Raw genomic sequence first — 12,178 nt, 5'->3', positions numbered from 1 at the left:
TGCTTCACATCTCTAATCATCAGGGCAATGCAAATCAAAACCACAGTGAGACATCACCTTGCACCAGTCAGAATGGCCACTATCCGAGAGAAAAGAAATAACAAGTGTTGGTGAGGATGTGGTGAAAGGGGAGCCCTCCTACACTGCTGGTAGAGCAGCCACAGTGGGAAGCAGTACGGAGGTCCCTCAAAAAAACTAAAAATATGAGGGGCGGAGCCAAGATGGCGGCGTGAGTAGAGCAGCGGAAATCTCCTCCCAAAACCATATATATTTTTGAAAATACAACAAATACAACTATTGCTAAAAGACAGACCAGAAGACACAGGACAACAGCCAGACCACATCCACACCTGTGAGAATCCAGCGCCTGGTGAAAGGGGTAAGATACAAGCCGCGGTCCGGGGGACCCGAGCGCCCCACACCCCAGCTCCCAGCGGGAGGAGAGGAGTCAGAGCAGGGAGGGAGAGGGAGCCCAGGACTGCTAAACACCCAGCCACAGCCATCTGCACTGGAGCGCAGACACAGTGCATGCGTGGGGTGCTGGAAACTAGGGAAACAGGACAGTAAGACCTGTGAGTGGGTCCCCGCAGCCAGCGCCCCTGGGACAAAGAAAAGCGAGTGCATTTTGAAAGTCTTAAAGGGACAGGGACCCCACCGCAGGACGGAAGCGTCCTGTGACACTTAGCCCAGCAGCTGGGAATCTGAGGGAACTCTGGGCGCCCTAACCCCCTGGGCAGCAGCGCAGCTTGGAGGCCCCTCAAGAGATAAACAGCCTCCCGCCCATTTCCCCTCCGATGCGGCTCTGCCATAGTGGAGCAGCAGCTAAAGGCTGACCACACCCACCGCAGCAGGGCAGAGCTGCTTTCACTGCAGCCCAGCAAGAATTAGAAACCCCGTCTGTGCGCAGCTGCCCAGCACAAGCTGCTAGGGGTCGCTGTTCTCCCAGGAGAGGAAAGCCACAAACAAGCAAGAAGGGACGTTCTCTCAGCCGACACACACACCAGCTCCCCACAGCTACCTCTGTCGCCATGAAAAGGCAGAAGAATTTGACACAGACCAGACTAACCCAGACATTCTCCCCTGAGAAGGAATCTGGGGAGATAGACCTAAAAGTCCTCAACAAAATATTAGCAAACTGAATTCAAAAATACATCAAAAAGATCATCCATCATGATCAAGTGGGATTTATTCCAGGGATGCAGGGACAGTACAACATTCGAAAATCCATCAACATCATTCACCACATCAACAAAAAGAAGGACAAAAAAAAACCCACATGATCATCTCCAAAGATGATGAAAAAACATTTCAACAAAATTCAACGACCATTCATGATAAAAACTCTCAACAAAATGGGTATAGAGGGCAAGTACCTCAACATAATAAAGGCCATATATTTTAAACCCACAGCCAACATCATACTGAACAGCGAGAGGCTGAAAGCTTTTCCTCTGAGATCGGGAACAAGACAGGGATGCCCACTCTCCCCACTGTTATTCAACATAATACTGAAGGTCCTAGCCACAGCAATTAGACAAAACAAAGAAATAAAAGGAATCCATATTGGTAAGGAAGAAGTCAAACTGTCACTATTTGCAGATGACATGATATTGTACATAAAAAACCCTAAAGACTCCACTGCGAAACTACTAGAACTAATATCGGAATTCAGCAAAGTTGCAGGATACAAAATTAACACACAGAAATCTGTAGCTTTCCTATACACTAACAATGAACTAATGGAAAGAGAAATCAGGAAAACAATTCCATTCACAATAGCATCAAAAAGAATAAAATACCTAGGAATAAACATAACCAAGGAAGTGAAAGACCTACACCCTGAAAACTACAAGACACTCTTAAGAGAAATTAAAGAGGTCACTAACAAATGGAAACTCATCCCATGCTCCTGGCTAGGAAGAATTAATATCGTCAAAATGGCCATCCTGCCCAAAGCAATATACAGATTCGATGTAATCCCTATCAAATTACCAACAGCATTCTTCAATGAACTGGAACAAATAGTTCAAAAATTCATATGGAACCGTCAGAGATCCCGAATAGCCAACGCAATCCTGAGAGGGAAGAATAAAGTGGGGGGGATCTTGCTCCCCAACTTCAAGCTCTACTACAAAGCTACAGTAATCAAGACAATTTGGTACTGGCACAAGAACAGAGCCACAGACCAGTGGAACAGATTAGAGAACTCCAGATATTAATGCAAACATATATGGTCAATTAATATATGATAAAGGAGCCATGGACATACAATGGGGAAATGACAGTCTCTTCAACAGATGGTGCTGGCAAAACTGGACAGCTACATGTAAGATAATGAAACTGGATCACTGTCTAACCCCATTCACAAAAGTAAATTCGAAATGGACCAAAGACCTGAATGTAAGTCATGAAACCATAAAACTCTTAGAAAAAAACATAGGCAAAAATCTCTTGGACATAAACATGAGTGACTTCTTCATGAACATATCGCCCCGGGTAAGGGAAACAAAAGCAAAAATGAACAAGTGGGACTATTTCAAGCTGAAAAGCTTCTGTATAGCAAAGGACACCATCAATAGAACAAAAAGGTACCCTACAGTATGGGAGAATATATTCGTAAATGACAGATCCAATCAAGGGTTGACATCCAAAATATATAAAGAGCTCATGCACCTCAAGAAACAAAAAGCAAGTAATCCAATTAAAAAATGGACAGAGGAGCTGAACAGAGAGTTCTCCAAAGAAGAAATTCATATGGCCAACAGACACATGAAAAGATGCTCCACATCGCTTGTCATCAGAGAAATGCAAGTTAAAACCACAATCAGATATCACCTCACACCAGATATAAGGAGAGCCACCATCCAAAGACAAACAACAAGTGTTGGCGAGGTTTTGGAGAAAGGGGAAGCCTCCTACACTGCTGGTGGAAATGTAAATTAGTTCAACCATTGTGGAAAGCAGTATGGAGGTTCCTCAAAAAGCTCAAAATAGACATACCATTTGACCCAGGAATTCCACTTCTAGGAACTTACCCTAAGAATGCAGCAGCCCAGTTTGAAAAAGACAGATGCACCCATATGTTTATCACAGCACTATTTACAATAGCCAAGAAATGGAAGCAACCTAAGTGTCCATCAGTAGATGAATGGATAAAGAAGATGTGGTACATATACACAATGGAATATTATTCAGCCTTAAGAAGAGAACAAATCCTACCATTTGCAACCACATGGATGGAGCTAGAGGGTATTATGTTCAGTGAAATAAGCCAGGTAGAGAAAGACAAGTACCAAATGATTTCACTCATATGTGGAATATAAGAACAAAGAAAAACTGAAGGAACAAAACAGCAGCAGACTCACAGAACCCAAGAATGATCTAACAGTTATCAAAGGGAAAGGGACTGAGGTGGGTGGGTGGGAAGGGAGGGATAAGGGTGGGGAAAAAGAAAGGGGGCATTATGATTAGCATGTATAATATAGGGGGGGCACGGGGAGGGCTGTGTTACACAGTGAAGACAAGTAGTGATTCTACAGCATCTTACTACGCTAATGGACAGTGACTGTAATGGGGTTTGTGGGGGGGACTTGGTGAAAGGGGAAGCCTAGTAAACATAATGTTCTTCATGTAATTGTAAATTAATGATAACGAAATTAGAAAAAAAAAGAAATAATGGGAAGTTTAAAAAAATAAAAAAATAAAAAATATATTAAAAAATTTAAAATTTAACTTTAACGTGAAAAAAATAACCAGAAGTACAAATACCTTATGACCCAGAAATTCCATTTCTAGGAATTTACCTGAAAAAAATGAAATTCCTGATTTGAAAAGATGTATGCACCCCTATGTTTATTGCCATGTTATTTACAGCAGCCAAGATATGGAAGCAATCAAAGTGTCCCTCAATAGACGAATGAATAGAGAAGAGGTGATACATATACACAATGGAATATTATTCCACCATGAAAAAGAAAGAAATCCTGCCATGTGACAACATGTATGGACCTTGAAGGTATCACGCTCAGTGAAATAAGCCAGGTAAAGACTAATACATATGATTTCCCTTACATGTGAAATCTAAAAACAAAATAAATCCAAATGAACAAAATAGCAGTAGACTCATAGACCCTGAGACGTGACTGGTGGTTACCATAGGAGAGAGGCTGGGGTGAGTGCGTGAGGATGGTGAGGGATAAAAGTGCACAAAAATTCTCAGTCATAATATGTTAGTCATGGAGATGTAGTACAGCATAGAAAATACAGCCAGTGATTCTGTAACATCTTCCTGTGTTGACAGATAGTAACTGCGCCAGTGGGGTGAGAATTTAGTAATGTGGGTAACTGTTGAACCACTCTGTCGTATTTTTGAAACCAATAGAAGATTGTATATCAATCACAGCTCAATTAAAAAAATTATCAGGAAAAAGCGTACAAGTTTTACTGAATTTTTACATGTATATGGGAGACTTCATAATAGAATGAAGATGCAAAGAAGTAACCAGAGCAAAATTTTATGCCTCTTAAACAAAGAAATGATAAATTTATAGAGAACTGACAAGGAAGAGAGGTTTGAGCTAGGAGTAGTAAATGGTGGATAACTTAGGACTGTTAATGCAGCCTTCTTGACCCTAAATTTGCTGCCTTTTGTGATAAGGAAATCTCCTTCCTCATTGTACTAGAAAGATACCTTTCCCATGGAAAGTCATCCCCTACTTTCAGGGAAGAAGGGCAAGGTATAGGGTAAGACCAAAGTGAACTTTCAGCTCCTGCCATTTTCCCAAACTCCTTCAGTCTAAGATATTTAATATGCCAGATGCCATATTTGGGGATAGCATATCCATAGCCCCACAGTGGAGAGGTGGAGAGAATTCATGCATTCTAGATTTAATGTGTGTATCAGCTGCAGGTTTTCAGTGGGAGAAACTCTCCCTATTATCCATTTAATGTTGAAACCTGCATTTGAGCAACAGGCAGAAGTCTGCACAGCACCCTCCTTATTCCCCTTGAGAACCGCTGGCAGGCGCATACCCTCCTGTGTTCCAGATGGCCCTGGGAAATCACAGGCTCATTTTCCCCTTGAAAAGGTCTCCTGTGGAAGATCTCTACGTGAGCAGAGGCCTGCATGCTTTGCAGTCTGGTTCTGTTCATGTCTAGTGACTTAAACTACCTTTTTTAATTGTGAGACTGAACACCTTTTACCCTAAATTTTAAAATTTGCAAAAATGAGGATAGCTATGCCTCCCTCAGAGTTTCGTTATGAGGACTGAGGCCAACCATACCCTTCAGAGGCTCAACAAGTGTCATTTTCCTCCAATCAGCTCCTTTAGACTTGTATGGGACTAAAATCCGGAAAGCATTTGGTGCAAGTCACATAGCTCTTTTATCTGAAAAATGACCCCACAGAGTCCTGGGGTAATGGTTTGTCTGGAGAGAGTGAGACATGTTATCTTAAAGAAAGGAAAAGTGACTCATGAGGTGGGTTGAGCGTCTGTTTCTTATCAGTTCTGTTTCCTCCATCTGGTAGATTTGAAGGGGATTTAACAGCTGCAGGAGGAAGTTGAAAGTTTTCACTATCGCCTTACTTAGGATCTATCACTGCTTTTCCTGGTTCTGTGTCTCCTCCATCTCCAGATACACACAGCATATTCCAGAGTTATCTAACGGTACAGAGAGATCTTGAATAACTTAAATTTTGCTTGAGTTACAATGTCAGCTGTCCGTGGTGCCGCATCTGTGATGTCAGGGACCGCCAGACCCAAGACGGTTCCCTGGAGGTGCATGGAACCTCTTTTTTCATTTTGGTGGTTCCTGCAGAAAGTCAGCCGTTCCCCATCTCTTGCTTGATATCTTTAAAAAATTTATTTGTTCATTTTTCTCTTTCATTCCACCTTATGCACTGAGAACAGATATTTCTACCTAAAATACAAGCCACATTCCATCTGTCTCCAACCCACCCATGTTCACTGCATGGCTCTGCCTTTGGGCCCTTGAAGACTGGTCATCGCCAAACACCACTGTTGCTTTCAGCTTCTCCTACTGGCTTTAACCTCCCCCAATAAGCTCCAGTGATTGATAAGTTGTTGTCACTCCTGGAACCCCCTACACTTCCAGCTCTTATGCATTTCCACATGCATCCCTTGGGTTTGGTAAGTCTTCCCTGCCTGCCAGCATTGGCAGGGCAATCCAGAGAGCAGCTTCTCAAACATGTCCTTCTTTCCAGCCATTCCAAACCAGAGCCCACTCCTTCCTTCCTCTTGTTTCCTCAGTGTGTATTTGTGCTTCTGACTAGAACACAATAACACCCTCCCTATTTGAAAAACAGGCCGTTGTGTAATGGGAATGACACATGGCTTGACATCAGAAATTACACAATGGTAGCCATTTCACACTGTATGCATGTATTAAATCATCATGCTATACACCCTTAAAAAAAGAAAGTTACTACACTGTGGTGTCATCACTTAATAGCAAAAGTGACTTTGACAAGTTATCCACTCTGAACCATATAATCTCTAATTTTTTTAAGCTACAACACGGTGATTAAGAACAGTGTTTCTTGAAGTGGTTTGTCAATGTTTTTACTCAGTATCCACTGTAGTCTCCCTTCTAGGTTTAACTTTTTTCTTAAGGCCAAAAGTGCCATTTCATATTAACTTTCCATGAATATTGATCAGCCTGAGAGAGGGAAGCATTTTGCATTAGGGAACATGTTTGAATTCAACTCTTTGAGGACAATTGTGTCATTTTCCCTGCATCTCCAAAGAAGATATGCAGATGGCCAACAGGTCATGAAAAGATGCTCAATGTTACTAATTATCAGGGAAATGCAGATCAAAGCCACAGCGAGTTACCACCTCACACCTGTTAGGATGACTGTTATAAAAACTGTAATAGAAGTTGTAGGCAAGGTGGAGAAACTGGAACCCTGTGTACCATTGGTCAGAATGCCAATGGTGCAGGCACTATGGAAAGTGTATGGAGACTTCTCAAAAAATTAAAAATCAAATAACCATATGATTTAGTTATCCTGCTTCTGGGTATATATCCAAAGGAACCAAAATCAGAATTTCAAAGACATCTGTACTACCACATTCATTGCAGCACTGTATCCAATAGCCAAATATGGAAACAGCCCAAATGCCCACCCAGGGAGGATTAGACAAGAAGATAGAGCCTCCTCAGGGCCTTTGCACATGGCCATATACATAAAGTAGAATATTATTTAGCCATAAAAATAAGGAAATTCTACCATTTGCAACAACATAGATTAACCTTGAGGATATTATGCTAAGTGAAATAAGCCAGGCACAGAAGCCCAAATGCTGAGTGATCTCACTTACAGGTAGAATTGAATATTCAAATCGAACTCAAAGAAACAGTGGAGTGGTAGCTGCTGGGAGCTGGGAAGAGGGGGAAATGGGGAATTGTTGCTAAATGTATGTAAAGTTTCAGTTTTGCTATGTGAATAGGTTCCAGAGTTCTTTTGTACAACATAGTATCTACAGTTAAGGCATTGTGCACTTCAAAATATGTCAAGAGGACACACACACACAAAGAACATGAGGAAACTAGAGGCAATAATATGTTTAGTATTTTGATTATGGTCATGATATCACAGAGGTATATAAATGCCCAAACTCAACAAAATGTATACTTAAATATATACAATTTTTTGCATACAAATTATAACTCAATAAAACTTACAGGAAAACAACAAGTGTAGGACAACTAGCTATGGGGTGTGGAGTGTAGAGACTCAGTTCATCTCCTTAACCTACACCCTCCTGCACTCCCTCCAAATACACACCATGCTTAGACCCTCCTCAGGACCTTTGATATGGTCTCCCTGGATGCTGACCTCACAGATGTTTGCCTATTCTGCTCATTCTCAATCAGGTTTCCACTCGAGGTCAGCAAATCCCTCCCTTTTCTGCATTTTATTCATAGTAGTGAGGACTATCTAAATTGCATGATTTATGTAATTATTTGCAACCCCTTCGTTCTGCTAGAATAAGAGCCAGAGATGGAACTCTTCCTTCTTGTTCTGTCATATCTGCAATGCATTGAATGAAGTTCCTTGTGAGACAAATAATTCCAATGATAAACTGTAGCTCAAGAACCTTAAAACAGGGTCAACTTCAGAGCACTAAACTAACTAATAGCTATCACTGATTAATCACCTATTATGTCCCTGCTAACATAATTGTATTGTTTCATTTTTATCTTCACAATTAAGCCTAGTATCTGATAATATTCTTATCCCCACTGTGGACATGGGGACACATACTCAGAGAAACCAACATATTTGTTTGGGATTACAGGAAAGGCAGGGCCAGGGTCAAATACAACCTGAATCCAGCTTTATGATTTTCCAGTGAATTATGATCAGAAAGCATCCATTTCCCTTTTATCTGATTGTATGGCCTCCAAGCAATGCTGCTAACCTAGTTCACCAATAAAAAGAGCCCTCTAGATGGAGATTTCCCATATAGATGGATATTACCCATATTTTGCTTACTGAGAATAAAATACCTCCCATCACCAATCAATACATTTATCCAACTATGTGACCCATTTTTATATTTAATATTGTATTTTTCCAAGCTCATAGTACATGAAGATAATGATAACCACTCCACATGGTAGTTATGGAAAAATCATGAGAAAATTCCATGAACTTCTTAACACTGTGTGGGGAAAAGGGAACTCCTGAGATAATTATCAGTCATTATTGTCAATGTAAGTGGAATGCTTTGCTCTGCCCGGTGAGGTCCTCTAGTGTCACTGTCCCTGACTGCCTTGATGGGCGTGGTGCCGGGCTGAGAGGACCCCGGGCTGTCCGGGCTCTGTTCACAGGTTCCGATAGTGGCCCTCCTGAGGCAATGTCCTCCTCTTTCCTCTTTATGTCTGCCTGGATTCTAAAACAGAACTGAAATCTGACAGACTTCTCCAGAAAGTGAGATATAGGACCCTAAAAAGAGAGCAATGGCTGAAAAGCAGAATTACAGACTTTTACAGCCACAGATGTGAGCAAATCAAGGCACATCCATCTCTCTGGGTCTAAATGGCTTTGTTTACAATGTGGTTGAACTAAATCAGCCTCCTTTTGCTGCTTTTTAACATTTATGAAGTACGAGGGGTTCATGGCTGTTCCCAAAGTGTCACTGACCCTGTCAGATATAGCAACAGGTACACATCAGAAAAATTTTAAATCAGTGCAGAGAGGGAAACAACTGAAGACAGAGAGCTCCTTTAAATCTCAGTATTCCCCAGGAGGTAATATTACCCTCTGCTTCCTTGAATGAGAAGCACATGTGCGCCTTCATACCAGCCAGAAAACACCCATCAGGGACCTTCTTTCTACTGAAAATCAGCAAGTGTTTCAGGGATTTTCAGTGTTTAAAAACACTGTCCTTGTGAACAAGGAACCCACAAGGTGGAGGACTTATACATGTTTCTATGATCTGGGCTGAATGTGGCCCATGTTGTGAAGGTATGTGAACCATTTACAACTGATGGAACAGCGAAATGACTCCTGGCAGAGATCAGGAGGGTGTAGCATTTGGCCAGTGCATTGCAGAATGAATATTTTGACAAGCATGGTCAAAAATGAACTTTGGAGCAAGAGTTCTGACTGCCAAGCACCAGCTTGAAGTCAAAATTAGCAAGTGGTCAGATTGATGAGGGTGAATCACCATATAATACATTTATGGCAGAAAGGGCAGAAAAGTATATTTAATTAAACAGTGCACATTCTTTACATCCCCGCTTGGTGATAAATTCTAGGAAATCCTAGGGGCTGCAAGGATACATTCAAAGCAACAATTGCCTTGAGAGACTCCCTAGCATATAGGGAACAATTAGATGTCAGAGAGAGTGATTAAAACAGAATACACGGTAACTTAAATTCCAGAACAAGTGGTCTGCACTTAAATGTAAGCCAGTAGGAACTAGATGCACCCTTTGTAATACAGGAGTATCTGATAAGAGTTTGCAATGAGAAGACCAATCTATTTGAATTAAAGAACACACGCAAAGAGCCAACAGGTACATGAAAAGGTGTTCAGCGTCACTGATCATCACAGAGATGCAATCAAAGCCACAGTGAGCTATCACCACGCACCTGTTAGAATGGCCATGATCCAAAAGACAAGACATAACAAGTGTTGGTGAGGATGTAAAGAAAATGGGACCCTTGTACACTGTTAGTGGGAATGTAAATTGGTTCGGCCACTATGGGAAACAGTTTTAAAAATAAAAAATATAACTACCATATGATCTGGAAATCCCACCTTTGGATATATCCAAAGGAAATGGAAACAGGATCTCAAGAGATATCTGCACTCCTGTGTGATTACAGCATTATTCATAATTGCCAGGATATGGAAACAACCTGTGTCTGTCCATGGGTGATTGGAGATATATGTATATATATGTGTGCATATGTATATAATATATACATGTGTTACATATATTTAATATGTATATAATGGAATACTATTCATCATGAGAGACATGGATGCTCTGCCATTTGTGACAGTGTGGATATATACCTTGACGGCACTATGAAAAGTGAAGTAAGTAGAGAGAAAGAAGTATCACTTATATGTGGAATCTGAAAGAAGCTGAACTTGTAGAAACAGAATGAAATGGGGGTCACCAGTGGCTGATGATGGGGGAGTTGGGAAGATGTTGTTTAGTGTACAAACTCACAGCTAGTAGGTAAGTAAATCTTGGGGATCTAATGTACAACATAACTATAGTCAAAATACTTAAAAGTACTATAAACTTCAGAGTTGCTAAGAGACTCGATCTTAATTGATCCCACCACAAAAAAGAAAATTATGTGACATGATAGAGAGGTTAGCCAAGACTACAGTGTTAATCACACTGCAATTTATATATGTATAAAATCAATTCTTTGTACATCTTAAACTTATGCAATGGTATAGGTGAGTTGTATCTCAATTAAAAACTCTAGTGATGTAATATAATAATATAATGGAATGGAATATGATTGACATGACATGACATGACTGGGAGGAGTTAGGGGGAGTGAATGGGAAGTAGTATGCTATAGAGACAATCCTTTAAGATTAAACAAGATGTAAGAAAAAGGATGTAATCCATATCCATTCTATACCTTCATAAGCATTTGAAGAACATAAGACCAAACTCATCAAGAAAAGGCAATACTTAAATCAAAACCCTTTGAATGCATTTTTTTGCATCTGCAATTTTCAAGAAACTGTTTGTTCTCATACAAATCCCATGAAGCCGACGAATGGGAAGATAAGCCCTATACCCAGATGAGGAAAGAGAGGTACAGAAAGATCCAATTGGCCGTAGAATAAGGTTGCCATATACAATACAGGATGCACAGTTACGTTTGAATTTCACATAAACAATGGATGGTTTTTTAATGTATGACCTCTGCTATGATGCTTCATATATTGCATGGGGTCTACTGAGACTAAAAAAGGGGAGTTGTTTATCTGGAATTCAGTCTGACTTAGCATGCTGTATTTTATCTTCTCAATCTGACAGCCTGCCACGGTTCCAAAGTAAGGCAAGGGAAGGAGCGAGCTGGGGCGCCCGCTGTTCGTGGGGGTGCTGTCCTCAAGCGCATCCTTAAAGCGCGGCTGCCTTCCCGTCTCGCACACACCCCCTCAGACTCCTCCCTGCTCTTCCTGCCTGCAGGCGCTGCCAGGGTCAGGACCCACCTGTGTTCTCTCCGGAGACAGTTTCCCATCCTCCAGCGGTGACTCTGTTTCTCAGCCTCCGATTCTCACCCCACTCTGGGCGGTCTTGACCGGAGCAAAAAGGAGCGCGCTGTGAGGACGGGGCATCTGACCGCTGGCTTGTGCCCGCGCCAACCGCAAGCTGCTGGAGGCAGGCATGCTAGAGAAGCAGGAACCATTCTGGAGGGCAGGGGAAAAGAGCGGCACGTGTGTGTGTGTGTGTGTGTGTGTGTGTGTGTGTGTGTGTGTGTGTGTGTGTGTGTGTGTGTGTGCACGTGCATATGCACACACATGCACGTAGTGTGGGGAAAATCAGGTTGCAACGTGAGAGAATAAATCTAACATTCCAGGATCACTTTGTTTCCAAGGCTATTCCAAGTCTGTGGGCTCAGACAGGGGACAGGGTAAGGACTTTTTCTACTCCTCAGAAATCT

At 41.6% G+C, this 12,178-nt stretch overlaps 1 protein-coding gene across 1 annotated transcript in view; it reads right to left on the bottom strand.

Annotated features, from left to right (window-relative positions):
- GCSAML (germinal center associated signaling and motility like) overlaps positions 1 to 11,836 on the bottom strand; it is a 36,612-nt gene extending 24,776 nt beyond the window's left edge. The window contains exon 1 of the mRNA XM_057490434.1: positions 11,727 to 11,836. Coding sequence (XP_057346417.1) covers positions 11,727 to 11,755 — 29 coding nt within the window. The 5' untranslated portion in view covers positions 11,756 to 11,836. The remainder of the gene's footprint in view (positions 1 to 11,726) is intronic.
- Between the last annotated feature and the right edge of the window lie 342 nt (positions 11,837 to 12,178).

Source organism: Manis pentadactyla, chromosome 13 (genome assembly GCF_030020395.1).
Source record: "Manis pentadactyla isolate mManPen7 chromosome 13, mManPen7.hap1, whole genome shotgun sequence".
NCBI lineage: Eukaryota > Metazoa > Chordata > Mammalia > Pholidota > Manidae > Manis > Manis pentadactyla.
The sequence above is the reverse complement of the archived record's forward strand: the minus strand, read 5'-3'. Positions and strand labels throughout refer to the sequence as shown.